General features: G+C 34.4%; 1 protein-coding gene across 9 annotated transcripts in view; it reads left to right on the top strand.

Moving 5' to 3' along the window:
* The window catches only part of AP3B1 (adaptor related protein complex 3 subunit beta 1), a 321,148-nt gene that overhangs the window by 246,214 nt on the left and 60,051 nt on the right, over window positions 1–14,883 (top strand). For 6 of the 9 annotated variants that reach the window (XM_064596275.1, XM_064596274.1, XM_054512544.2 and 3 more), the window contains one exon: window positions 4,846–4,984. In XM_064596275.1, coding sequence (XP_064452345.1) covers window positions 4,846–4,984 — 139 coding nt within the window. Of the gene's footprint in view, window positions 1–828; window positions 866–1,898; window positions 2,517–3,951; window positions 3,977–4,845; window positions 4,985–14,883 lie in introns of those variants that run through there. The other 3 variants (XM_064596277.1, XM_064596278.1, XM_064596276.1) reach the window with 3 other exon arrangements.

The following is a 14,883-nucleotide window of genomic DNA, read 5'->3' as shown; positions in this document are numbered from 1 at the left end:
TTCATGTCCTACTAATATATTTCTCCCTGTACACATTAGAGTGTCTCACTCTTCGAGATAAAGTCCTAATTATTAGCATTGACCTAATTCTATAGTGAAGAAATGCTGTGTTGCCCGGCTGTATCAGAGCTGAAATATCTTAAAATATGCACCTAAAAAGAAAATATTTTCAGCAGAATGGAAGTATTAATATGTTGTGCTTGCCCCAGAGTCCAGCATACCTACTAAGAAAAAGAAATTTTATTTTCTTATATGAATAAGGGGAAATAACTATGACTTGATGTGTTTAATTAAAGATACTATAAAACTAGGGCATATTTAAATGGTATAGTCAGCAATTTTTGGAAGTTTATGTGAAAGTAGGCTATTTTTCTGTCTAGAGGGGTTATCATACAAAGATTCCTTCATCTTGAGGTCGTTAAATCCTATCTGTCATGCTTCCAGAAAGTACTGGGCACATACAAATATCTATACCTAAGGAGAGACACATGCTTCTTGGCACTCCATCATTATAGTGCCAAAGATCTTTTTTTTCTTTTTTCTTTTTCTTTTTCTGTAAGCCATTGCAATCCACAGTGTTCCAAAGCCCTGTTGTAGAAGAATCTCACAAAGAAAATTTCATACAAGACTGTAAATTAATAGTGATCTTTTATTTTCTGCCTTATTTTTAAGTGATAAAAAAGAATGACTAAATCCCTCTTTGCATTTGCTTTTCTTGGAAGTTGATTATTGCTGTAGAAGAAAATCGTCTTTGTGATTTTATGATTTTATTTTTCTATTGACGAATTGATGCTTACATTTGCTATTCTTACCCTTTGCTGGCTAAAGCCTGCCTCTCTGCTTTACACCTGCTCAGCAAACCCAGGTGAGTGGCACATAAGTGACAAATAAGGCTTTGGCACATTGTTAAGGGGATATTCTTTTTTTGAAAAGTGCAGCTAAAGCAGCAGATTATCATATACCTTTTCTATCCCTCAGCTTTGGTTTAGAATACTTGATATTTCGATTAAGTGTTTTGTGCTCTGCTGTGACTGAGGGATTTTTTCCCTGACTAGCCATACAGAACCGTGAGCGCCCAAGAGAGGTGCACTTGCAGAGTGGCTGTGGTCCTCTGTGGAGTTGTTGCCAAAATTCCTTTTTCTTCTGCCATTTTACTTCTATGGTTGTTGATTATTTGTCTGAATAAATCTGGCAGCTGTTTGCTATGTTTAATAGAGCAGAAAGGCTACTCTGAATAAAGCTATTTGAAAATTTGTTTATATGAAGTATTTGTAAATCCTTGCAAGTCTCTTGGCATTTCTGTATCATTCTTTCTGTCTTCCTGAATTCATTCTTTTGATACGGGACTTGATGCTGGCAAATTTACCACAGCATTAAAGAGTCTTTTCAGTAGCATCTTTTTAGTTATAGATTTCAGCTGGTTTGGTAATCGAGGTCTCAATTCTGAATTTTACGCATGTATTTGTTTTTATACTACTCTAGGAAGAGCTTAGCTTATTTCAACAAATGATACCTAGAAAGGACTCACTAACTGAAAATCTTAAACATCCGTTTCCTCAGATTTTATCAATGCAAACTGCTGGATGGTAAAATACCAATAAATTTAAGAAGCACCTGTGTGTGTCATTGCATGCATACATTACATAATTTTTCTACTTTAAATAAAATGAACTGAGACACTTAAAACCTCATTTCACAGGGCATATATTTTAAGGCTCAAGAAATGCATTAATTAGGGTTTAACTGGAAAAATCATAAATATAAGGAATATTTTATTTTTATACTAAAGATGTACATAATTAAAAGTTTGTACAGTATTAAATAAGAGTGCATCTAACACATTGTGCATATTAACCTATTTTATTTTTTTATTTTATTTTATTTTTTTTTTTTTTAAGATTTTATTTATTTGCTAGAGAGAATGAGAGACAGCATGAGAGGGAGGAGGGTCAGAGGGAGAAGCAGACTCCCTGCCGAGCAGGGAGCCCGATGCGGGACTCGATCCAGGGACTCCAGGATCATGACCTGAGCCGAAGGCAGTCGCTTAACCAACTGAGCCACCCAGGCGCCCCATATTAACCTATTTTAAAGCGAAAAGGGTTTTATTTCTGATATGCAGCCTGATCTATCATTTTTTCTCGATTGTTGCATTTAGAGTTCCATGGCTAAACATGCATGTTTATAAGGTTGGTGGTCACAGTGTTAAAAGAAAGACTGGTTTATCCTAGATAGTGAAGTTACCTATAATACTCATCTTAAGAACTTTAAACCAGAGCAGATTTTTTTTCATTGAGTTTTGAGCATTGCAGAATTAGTTAATGATCTAGCTGTAGAATTATTTTGGTACTGTAAATAATATGAGATCCTCTCAAAAAAAATTCGGTTTCTTAAGGCAGTTTTAATTATTATAAGAGATGTAAGCCAACTGTTCATTCCAAACTGCCTCCTCTTACTCATGTTCTTCTTATGTTAAATTAGAAATCTAAAACTTAGAAATTTTTAATTTTATTTTCTTATATTATTTGATTTACATTTTAGCAGTTAAGTACAGCTGATTAACCTAAATTAAGTACTCTGTCCCCCTGCCTCTCTAAAATTTAGATAAATTCTAATGAAGCAACAAATTCTATGGTCAGACAATTTCAAAATATTTTCCTGGTAACTTTACCTTTATTAATTAAATGTGAGCAGCCTATATGGTATCTAAAGTCTGTTTTTTTTGTAGGAGAAACTTTTAATGATACCTTGGCATATTTTTCTTTCTCGTTAATTTGAGAATTCCTGATATATTTTCATTTAGAAAAATCTCTGGTTTAAGAAACCTAGAATGTTTACTTAATTTTATTATGATTTATGCATCCATCTTATGGTTTCCTAGCTAGCAAGATGCTAATTCTTTAAATGGTCAGACATTTACTATTTTCTGGCCCTTAACTACCACAAGCAATCATATTTGATGCCCCTTAATTAGAGCACCTTTTTTTCTTTCCAGGTTCTTTTTCCACCTCAGCAATCGAGACAATACATTTGCTTACCATGCTGCTCTCCTAAGTGTTCTTTTGCATGTAAATTAATCTTGATTCAGTTTACACTGTCATGCTGAGTGGTACAAATTGCCTATAACAATAAAACAGCATGAGTTAAAAATAAAGGGGGGTGGGAAGGCAGATTGAATGTGTGCCTTACTTGATAGGATGTTACTTTGCTTTATGCCAATACATTAGCTGACGATAATGAATCTTCTGTTCTGAAAAGCATGGTTTAGTTGATTTTTTAAATTTTACTTCAATGGAGCAGTACCTTGTCTTTTATAGACCAAGTTAGACAAACCATTAATGACAAGAGTGTTAAGGTTAAATATGAAGCAATGCATTCACTTCTCTGAGTGCTATCCATCTTTCCATTTACAGGAGCTTGACAAAAGTACTGGCTTTGTACAACATTTCCTTTAATTACATGCTGCGGGAAACAGGCTTTTAACATAAACATAGTTGCATTCATTTATTCAGCAGTTGCTCTTCAATAGAGCTTAATGGAGAAGGTTTAAATCCTAAATGAGTACACACATCTCTCAACAGTGTTATGTCAGCAGCCACTGTGCTTTACTTAAAAGCAGTGTTTGACTGCTTGTGTAGTTTTTAAAGCTTTTGCCTAATACTGAAGTTAACCAGTCTGAGACAGAACATAGTTTGAAAGTGGTTAGTAAAACCTGCTCTTTGTTAAAAGCTAGCTAAGTCTTTTTACAGTATTGGGTTTTCGAATCTTTGTGCTGCTAATCATAGGGATTCTTTTAAATTTCAGGTTGCGTTTGCAATAAATAACTAAATTAAGTACACAGCCCTGAAGGTTCAGGGCCTTTTGAAAACATAAAATCAAATTCAACCATTTTTATAAATTTTGTAAACGGTTGTGCACATATCAAATGTCTCAAAAGATTATCATTTCTACTAGATACCATTAGATGTCGATGACTTATATCACAGATCCAGGTAGATGTCATTTATTATAATTATTTTGGGTTTTTTTAACCTCGGTACTAAATTTCAGTATTTGTTCCAAGGGTTTGGCATGTTACTGAATTTGTTAACTGTATGGTTTTTGTTCATAATTTTCCTTAACTTTATTTTTTTCCTAAGTATTTCTTTAAAATGTCTCTGGAATTTAAGGTTTTTCCATTCACATTTTTCCCTTTGTTTCCAAATGTTTTGCTTCAGAAATTTCAGTTGGTGTTTTTATAATTAACTGTATAGTCCTATTCACTAGACAAATACTATTATATTTAGGTATAAATATAATATAGCTACTTAGATACTTGTGCATTTTGTAGAACCCCGTAACTGTTCAGTGACTTTCAGTCATTGCTAAGATAATTTTGATCCATCAGTTGAGGCCATTCATCAGGTAATGTTGCTGGTTATTTCAGCTCACTTTGACTTGTTCTTAGGCAGCATTTGGCAAGAGAGATCTCTGAATGAAAAGGAGAGGAAAAAAAATATTAACAAGTAAAAGCATAAATAGTTGACGTAGTCCAAATGATTATATTTTAAAGGGACTGAAATTAAATAGAATCTTTGTGATTCTACATGTTTATCTTATAGTATTGAAAATCAGATTTATTAAGAGTTATGTTCCACTGCATTTTTACACATTTTCCTACACAGTAAGGATTTAAAAATTTTTGTAACATTTGCAGTTATTTTAATTCTTTGATAATTATCTTGAAAATTATGTTCTGGAATGGGGTTTTTATATGAAAAAAGTTTTAAAATTTTGGCTATGAACTTGAAATTGTTTTAATGTAATTTTCATAAATTAGTAAAAGGGAGCCTTCTTTTGCTCTTACAGGAATGCTAACAGGAATGAATGAAACTTCTACTGTAATCATTGCTGCACCACAGAATTTCACTCCCTCCGTGATCCTTCAGAAGGTTGTAAATGTAGCCAATGTAGGTGTAGTCCCTTCTGGCCAAGATAATATACACAGGTAGGTTCACCAACATGTGATGTGGAGATAACTTGTGTGTATATATGTATAATAGATATGTATAAATATATAATTTTCACTTCATAGTTTTCCTTCAAAACACTGTATCTACCCCCCTCCCTTTGTTTCTGATGAGATATTTGATTGATTGGTTTGTGTTAAGGCTCTCTTCCCTATTTATGCAATCCTTAGCATGGGCACTAGCATGGACTGTCCTGAAGGACAGACAGTGTACTTGTATTTTATAATAGCTTGGTGATTTGTAAAGGTACCGTTTGTGAGCTATGGTTGAGAACTTATCCTATTTCACCAGATTCAGTGGATTTCCAGGAAGAACTGTTTCATAAAGTAGTGCAGTTGGACTTTTTTTATTTGAAAGAGGAAGTTTGGGTACCATATACAGAGTTCCTTTTTACAGCTCCCTTGAGACTGCTCCCATTTATAAGGAGCTACTAGAAAACCAGCATAGGGCCAAATGCAGCTTCTGTTTCTTAGACCAAATCTATCTTCACCACCGAGCACGTAAAGCGTGAGATCCAAGTCATTTGTCCTTAAAGGTAGCAGAAAATGAGATTAATATCGTTGCCCTCTTTGTGATCTTCTGGGTGCCAGTGGCTTGAAATGAAAGTAAAGTAAAGACAAAATGTAAAAAAAGTAAACAAGCATGCATTTGTAACTTAGTCCTCTGTGAGCTTAAAGGAATTCATTAATTCCATCTTTATTTCCTCTGCCATTCCACTGCCAATGGCATACTTCTGCCTTTATCCATGTGTATGGAAAATAAATTTAAAATCAAAAAGAATGCCTTCAGACCTTAAAATTTTTTGAAAAAAAAACTTTTTTGGTGGGTGCCTGGCCTGGCTCAGTTGCTAGAACAGGCAACTCTTGATCTCAGGGTTGTAAGTTTGAGCCCTACATTGGGTGTAGAGATTACTTAAAAATAAAATCTTAAATTTTTTTTTTTCAAATTGATACAGGGGTAGGAGAGCCCCCTTATAAAGAGTGTTACAGTTTATTTGAATTTTAGATTTATCTCTGCCATTTTTGGGCTTGGTAATTTGAGACAAGTTATAACTTCTTGTGGGCTTTAAGATCTTCATCTATTTAGAAAGGGGTGGCAAGGAAAAGAAGGGGTATTGAAATGAAATTCTGTCTTATCTGTGGAACAACATTGGTCTTGGCCTCAGAAGAGCTGAGTTCAAGTCTTGATCTGCCATTATTTGTAGTTGCCTAATATCATCTACTAATTGTGACAGAATGAAAACTGCATGTGCTAATTAAAAAACAAATTTACCGGGGCACCTGGGTGGCTCAGTTGGTTAAGCGACTGCCTTCGGCTCAGGTCATGATCCCGGAGTCCCGGGATCGAGTCCCGCATCGGGCTCCCTGCTCAGCAGGGAGTCTGCTTCTCCCTCTGACCCTCCTCCCTCTCATGCTCTCTGTCTCTCATTCTCTCTCTCGCAAATAAATAAAATCTTAAAACAACAACAACAACAACAAATTTACCCTATCTTTTTTGGTTTTGTTTTGTTTTTAGAGAAAGGTCCTTAGTTAAGTTGTAATTTAAGAGGTCTGATGCTTCCATTTCTTAATTTCTGACAAGCCGTATCTATCTCACATAGGGTAATGACAAAATAATAAAATGGGTATTAGGTCATTGTTCTGGTGCCACCATGGAAATACAACTTACCCGTTATTGTTGTTCAGTAGGGGAAAAAGTTAACAGAAGGCTTTTCAATGAAAATATTTTGGTTCTGAGTTTTCCTGTTTTAATTGTTTTCTGCTTTAAATACTTCTTTTTACTTTCCTGGGTGATTTTCTCTAGCAGAAGTTCTTTGTTTTATTTATGGATATTTTGAATTATTGAAATTCCTAAAACACCAAAATGTCATATGTCAGCTATAACTTTTAGCTTATACAATCTGAAATTTTACCTGGTACATCTAGTATCCAACAATACTTCAGTCCTGTAATTCTGTAATGTAATTCTGTGATGTACAGAAAGACATATGGTAACCCTTGTTTATGTTGGAACTTCTGATTTATTTTTTGTTTTGTTTTATATGTGAGTTAACTTTTCTGAAAGCAATGGCAGCTTTCCAGATTTTTGTTTCTTAGAAGAAAACAGCCAAACTGCCTTCTCAAAGCCAGCTAATATAAAAGCTCCCTTCTTATTGGGAAATAGACTAAGAAAGACACTTAGCACAGTTCTGTAATTTTTATTAGAGCGACATTTGCCTGTAACTTGTCTTGGTGGTTTGGAACCTAATGTCTGTTCAAGTGATTAAATTATAGTCAATTCTCAATTATCTGTGCTAATGCAGGGGAGACACACAACTAAGAACTGTTTATATTTGGCTTTAGAATGCAGAGATTGCCCTCAAACTTAATGTTTATGGTCCTCATAGACATATACAGTGTCTTGACACTTCTCTAATCCAGCTGGTGTTTGGCTCTGTAACTTGGGGGAGGAGCCCAAGTTACTAGAGAGTCAAAAGTGAAAAACATGCCTATCTATAATTAAGATTAGGTTGTGCTGTCTTAATTTGCCTCACAAGTCTCATTAGATATAATTGAAAATGTTTGCATTTGCTCTCATAGTTAAAGTATGGCTGTATTAATGTTCTAAATTTCAGAAAGCTTCTAGGTAATAAAGACCTGGGTTACTTGTATTTTTCATACAGAAATTGTTAAAAATTCTCATCCTGCATATGTAACATTTTTGGTCATTCTTTTATATTCAGTAACAGTTAAAACAAAAATGAACAATTATTAGTAAAATCTGTACCAATGCCTTTCTTAATGTCATTTAAAATGAAATAGTAATTACTGTTTACATTATAATAACAGAAATGAGCAGTTTATCACTTCATTGAGTTGTACTCATGTTGTTAACTGTAGTGTTCGGTATCATATTATCCTCTGGAATTAATGAGTTTATATATCTAAACTTATGTTATTTAATTGCCAGGAACAAAATTGAAATCCCTTTGAACTTTTTGAGTGACTCCTTTATACTTCTGTGACAGTTGCTTTTTGAGTTGATGAAGACTAGGACCAAAGTCATTCTTGTATTTATATATAATGGTAATTGATTTAAGATTACTTTAAAAAAAACAAGTGTGAAAAGCATTTTGAATATTAGTATTTTAAGATATTAAAAATCTCAGTACAACAAATTATTCTTGCTAGGCTATCTTCTATTTAATTTTTCAGGATCTTTTATTTCTGAGAGGAGTTTTCAGTAAGCATCAGAGTATTCTACCATTCAATGAATAAAGTTTCCACTGTCTTAATTTTGGAATAATTTATTCCCACTACTCTTAAAATTTGAGTAGTTTTTACATTAAATGCCAGGTTAAAAAATAGTTAATATAAGAATTATCTAAGAAAAAGGGAATCTTCATTAATATATAGAAGTGCGTAATAGTGTAGACATTTTAATTGAATACATAGCAGAAAATGGTTCCTACATAACAACAGAGAATGGCCTCCGTTAAGAAAAAGTCAATTAGGGGCGCCTGGGTGGCTCAGTTGGTTAAGCAACTACCTTCAGCTCAGGTCACGATCTCAGGGTCCTGGGATCGAGCCCTGCATCAGGCTCCCTGCTCAGCGGAAGCCTCCTTCTCGCTTTCCCACTCCCCCTGCTTGTGTTCCCTCTCTGGCTGTCTCTCTCTGTCAAATAAATAAATAAAATCTTAAAAAAAAAAAAAAAAAGTCAATTAAAGGAGCACAAGTTTTATGGAATTCATTTAAAAACCAGGAACGTTTCTTAAGTAATTAACTGCTTTTCAAGATCAGTAAGAAAGCATATCTACTGTTAGATTATATGACATTTAGTTTTGATTTTCTAAATGAGCAGTAGTCTCAGAAAGCCAACCAGTATACTATTGAAAGACAACTTTATTTTCATTTCTCTTTTACTTGCTTGGTGATTGAAAAGGCTGCTCTTTGAGAACAAAACCATCCCATTGAGATCTAGAGTTATGGTCATTATGGCAACCTGCTATTTTCCATATTACAGTTACCACATGATAAGGGGTAATACAGAAATGAGAATTTAAAAAGTCATCAAAAAAGTGTTTATTAACCATGGAGCTGAATATCTTCATGTCCTGTGTTAGCTATTCATATTAAAACATGTTGTATGTTTTATGTGTTGTAAAAGTCTTAAAGCATATTATTAAGACAGTACTAATAAACCAGTATATAAATGAAGTACACACAAAGGGCATAGTGAACAATAGTAAACCAGTATATGAATGGACTGCAAAGGGAAAATGTCAATATTTAGTGTGTTTAGGGGAAGAGAATTAGAGAGACTAGCAATGGGAATCTTAGGTACATCCAGGGCCAGGAAAAATTTCTTGTGTTCCTCTGAGAAAGAAATCAAGTAAGGGTTTATGACTGGAGGTTTGTATTCAACAATGTAGAGACCATGGTGCATTTTCTTTTATTACATTGTTTGTCCTCTCATAAAGGTACTAATGTACAGTGAGCAAAAAGCAGAAAGCTAAAAATCTGTAGCTCCAGAATCTTAGGTTTTTCTGTACAAAAGAATCCTGTGGAGGGTTGTGTAAAACTCAGATTCCTGGGACCTACACCCAGGGACTCAGATGTGGTACATCTGGGGTATGGCCCAGGAGTCTGCATTTTAGCCAGCGGTCCAGGCGGTTCGAAGGCCGATAATGTTCCAGAGTTCACAGTTTGAGGCTGCCTTATATTATCAAGAGTTAATGACAGCTACATGACACATGTTAAAGTATATCTTTCCTGTTCATGCATTTCCTTTTTACACATTAGTTATTAAGAGATGCTAATAGACGGAGGTGTTTGATTTGGTTTTTTCTTATGGCCACGCCATTGTCCTCCAGCAAGAGTATATTGTTAATTATATGAGTGTATTACAGACCTGTCTGTGAAACAGTCTCAGACCACAAGTAAAAGTTTGTCTTTCAGCAGTCCCAACCATTTCACATTTTAACCCAGTTTCTGGAATTCTGACATTAAATAACAGTGGTGTTGTTAAACAGAGTCATACTGCCTACTCAATCTTGCCCTTTCAAGAACAGCAAATTGACCCTGTGAGGGGGAAAATGTGATAATTTGAGTAAAAACAGAAAGCCTTGTTTCTGCCATGATTCTGTTTTAGCTCTTAGCTTATTCAATAAGACCCAAAACAGTTTTCATTATTAACTTGTATTCAATACTTACAGTCCTTTCCCCGCCCCATGTATCTTAAACTGTGTTTGGATCTTGTTTACTGTGTCACTTTTTGAATTTGCAAATTCTGAATATGTGCAACTTGTGAATAATTACAGTCTTAATAGAATGAACGTTGTTTTACTATTGTTACTTAGGTCCTTAAGTATTAGGAAAATCTGGTGCTGTGGATAGAACAGTGTATTCATGGCAACCTGGCAGTCAACTTTTTAATTTACCAACATATTTAAAGACAGTATATTTGTTTCAGGTTTAAAATCAATAATCTTTTTATTTAATTGAAGTACATGTAAAGAACAACTTGTTTCATTTCTAGGCCTTCAGCTCATCCAGTGAATCACTGTTCTTGACATACATGTTTAATGTTATTAGTAGGAGAAATACTGGTATATACTACCATTTCCATCATAAGATGTCTATGCTGTGTAAGTCCTTTCAGTATCTTTTGATGACTTGTGACAGATTTTCTTAGTGCTAGGGTTACAAACATGAATGGCATAGTCACTTCTTGGTGGGGTCTTTGATATTTCCCTTTCTTCTGTTCTTAGGTTGCTCAACCTTTGGGTTATTGTTTTTGTTTGTTGTTTTATTTATTTTTCCCTAGTAACTGAAATATTTAAATACCAGGTAATTTTGAAGGACCATAATAGAAAACAAGTATCTTGGTGCCCTAATTTTATAAGCCCTGAAACTATAGTAACCATACTTCAGCTGTATTAAAACAAAATTTTTTGTAAACAGTTGTTAGTATAAAGATACCAGGCTTTGGTCTTACCTCCTGTATAACAAATTTGGAATCTCAAACAGGACTAAAGATTTGTGGAACCTATTTAGAAATCAGAGTTCTTGCTCAGGTTGAAGATTGTCCACTAGAGGGCAGCACTGCTTTTTTATCTGTGGCTTTGATCTCTGCAGGCTCTGTGAGTAGCATTTCATTGAAAAACAAATGTAGGCCTCAGTTAATTTTTACACGGAAAGCATATTTGGATATTTCAGAGCTAACCAAACTACACAGATGATTTTGCTTTAAAGCATTCTTTATTTAAGTTTTAATTCCACCATTTGTGAGGTAATATTCTGTAATGCAACAGTTTTACTAATAGGAATACATGTAACTGTTTTCATGTAGAAATGAAAGAGAGGTATTCTTGATGATTTTCTTTTGGGGTTGACAGTTTTATAAGGAATCAAAGAGAATGGGGTAGGAATTTATTTGTTTTACTATTTGGTTTTCTGTTAAGGCCCATCCCATCCCACCCCCACCAAATAGACAAACCAAAAATGCTTTGGAATAACTGGAATATTTCATGTCTTCTTTGAGAAAGTGCACTTAAGAGATTTATTTAGCTTTCCTGTATAAAGAAAGAGAATGCGTCATTGACAAGATAGTGTGGAGAATCATTTTTTATACCATGTTTAAAGATTAGAACAGAATACAGAGAGTCTTAAGTTACAATGGTGGCTCATTTTTTTTTTTACCTCTTCTCATTAGATTGTTAAAGGAAAATACTATAATATTGCTGGCTGATTTTTTTAAAATAATAGGGAAAAATACATTGCTTTGGACAAATTCCCTAAACTTGAATCACATGTAATTTTTCCCCCTCGGTATTAATTCTATTAGGTAATGGGTTTAACTTTAAAATACAATTTTATAGTCAACAAAATGGAATTTTTTACAACTTACAAATTCTCTGTTTAAAGTGTTCTGTATTAACTCAAAGTAATAAGGACTTACCATTTTAAATTTTTTGGAAAACAATGCTCCAAATCATCATGCTTTGGTATTTGATGTTAGGATGGTTATTCAAACCAGTATTTCTTACATATAATGATTGTGCAACTTCATTACACATTTGTCAACTTTGGACTAATTATTTTTATACGGCTAGGGCAGGGCACTGCATCTTGTGATCGTCTTTCTTACTAATAGGATTCTGTCTGCTTCAGCAGGCAGTAATTGAAGGCTTCATGTACAGAGTAGGGGAAAAAAAAAGTTTTAGCCTGAGTGGGCCATTGTCACAGCTTTTGGTAACCAGTAGAACAGAAAACATGAGAAAATTGAACTCAGAATAGAAAAATCAGAAACCAGGAAGACTATCCAAGAGAAGAAAAAGCATGTCTTAGAGCTGTTGCATTAAATGTAGCAAATATGATTCTACTTAAAATTTTTATGTTTGTGAATACCCTGGAGATTGATACAGTCTCTCAGATAAATACTTTTTAATTCATGTTGTCCTGTTAACATTGCAGTTATTCAAACAATTGAGTTGTAGAATTTCTTTTCCTTCTGACAAAGAACATATATGGTCCATAGCCAGCTTCTCATAAATCTAAAAAAAAAGTGTGGTTTAAGTGCATGAGGGAATAAGGCCAGGTATTGTAGACAGTAAATTTATACAAATTTGTTGTTGTTACCTGCGCTTTTTTCATAATTCTGTCAGTAGTTAAGACAAATTAACTTTTTTAGAAAAGTAGTATCTTCATTTAGGTTTGGCAAGCAGCTTATTTTGTCTTTTTCTTTAATCTTGAGAATTCTTACAAGCTTCAAAAATTAAATGTCAATTGCTAGAGATAATAGACAAAAAACATGTAATGAAATGAAATACAGATATATCTAAACAGTTCTACCTTCTCAGTTGGTGATTACAAACAGCCAGTGCTTGGTGGTGGAATGAAAAATGAAAAATTATGAAAAATACCTAGATGGTATCCTTTTAATAATATGGAGCCCGTCATACATAGGCAATACATCTTTAACTGTCATCCTCTTATTTGTTCTCATTTGTGTTGTTACTGGTGTTCGAGGTTGGTTGGCCTCCCAGAAGTCCCTCCCTGTGTTACAGCCCCATTCAGGAAGGTTTTATATTTTTCATTGCCAGTGTGTCTTTTGAGGGCGTGGGAGGTGGGGGGGTGTTTAAAATTTTTTAAATCTTTAAAAGCAGAAGTTAAAAAGTGATTATGATAAAGCACCAAGTCAGGATGCTTTGAATTCCATAATGGTGCAAATTCAAGTTCACAATTTTGAAGGGAAAAATCTTCCCTCTTCAAGCTTTTGGAACAGTAGTAGATTATATACATATTAGGTAAATAAGAAAAACCTTAATTTATCAGTGCATTTTGCATATTTGAGAATGTGTATAATCCAGAATCAGAATATTTGGGTTCAGATTCCTGCTCAACCATTCACTAGCTGTGTGCCCATGAGCAAGTTTCTCAACTTCTGTGGGCCTCAGTTCCCTCATCTATAAGGTGATCTGCCTCGAAGAATCAAATGAGTGCCCGTGACACAAAGCACTTAATAAATGGCAGTTGCAATGATGGCTGTGGTGATCCAGAAACTTCACATACCTTCTGAAAAAGTTTGGTCACAGTCTTCATCTTCGTTTGAGGTCAAGTACAGAGGTTCTGCTGTCAGCCATTAAATTTAGCATAGAAGTGTTTGACCCAAGCTCTCTTTATAATCAATATTTCTTATATCCAAAAGCTAGCTGTGTGTTATTTATTAATTGGTGTTCTTTCCATAACTGTCTTTCGGTGTATTTTTAAAGCATATCCTGTTCGGGCATTAAGCGATTAATAAATTTTGGGGGGTGGCTTTGCTTTTCATGGACCAAAACAAACCAGTTGTAATCATGCTGTGTTCCAATTAAATACATCCTTTTTGAACTGTGAAATGAGAATGTCAGAACATCTGATCTTCTAGTCTTCTGCTTTAAAACATGGCTTTTACCATTTGTGCCCACTAGCACAGAGAGACCTAGTTAAAGGCAGTAGCTTTTACACCAGCTAACATATTATTGCTAGGATGATTTGCTTAGCATGTTTCCACTGTAGTGTAAGCAAAGACCTTTTCTTTCATTCCCCTATTCTTTATAGTATTGAGAATTTTGTGGTAATAGGATTTCAAAAACATGTACAAGACACTAATTTTAATCTCTGTAAACATACTGACGTCAAAACTGACGTTTGTCTCTGCTGAGTTTATATTATTGTACCATCAACTCTAAGTTTTTAATAGAAAAGAGATAAAATGTGCCTTGGGGCTGTGCAACCCTGAAATTCAAGTGCTTTTGTGTCCCTATTCAGACATAATCTCCTTCTCTGCAGTCCCAAGGCACAAGTGTTAAGTAAATAAAGGGACTAATAAGACTATTGTTTACATAATTATAACCCTGTCAGAAATAGGGACCTCTGTTCAAATATGTGTTGAATGAAGATTTGGTGATGACCGAATCTGTGGGGGAGAAAAGTTACATAAATGAGTAGGACAGTAGTGCCACATAGTATCATTTGGTTTAACATACAGACAAGGTTTAACAGAAATACAGAAACAGGATTCTCCTATGAAGCAGAAGAACCTCAAAAATGTGGGCAAAAGAAATGCATAAACTTGTAAGGGGTGATAGGAAAGAGGGACCTCTGGGGGCTGGTGATATTTGTGTTCTGTAGAAGATGGAATTAGATACGCATTTCCTTATGTCTTTTGTGGACATCTGAAGAGCACACAGATGTGTATAGTATGAGAGCTTTACAAAATCTCTTTAAAAACACTGGTATGATTTCTCTTCCTAAACTGGTTACTTACAGTTGCTTCTCTCAAGTAGAAAAACTGCTCTGTCGGACTCCTTACCAGTCTTCAGTGTGTTTGGAGAGAGTAGCTTTCCATGTTTGTA

The sequence above is a fragment of the Mirounga angustirostris genome, unplaced genomic scaffold, assembly GCF_029215605.1.
Source record: "Mirounga angustirostris isolate CCGP_5_RB_7025 unplaced genomic scaffold, mMirAng1.0.hap1 SCAF_7, whole genome shotgun sequence".
NCBI classification, from domain to species: Eukaryota; Metazoa; Chordata; class Mammalia; order Carnivora; family Phocidae; genus Mirounga; species Mirounga angustirostris.
Note: the sequence above shows the minus strand (reverse complement) of the source record. Positions and strands in the feature narration are given on the sequence as shown.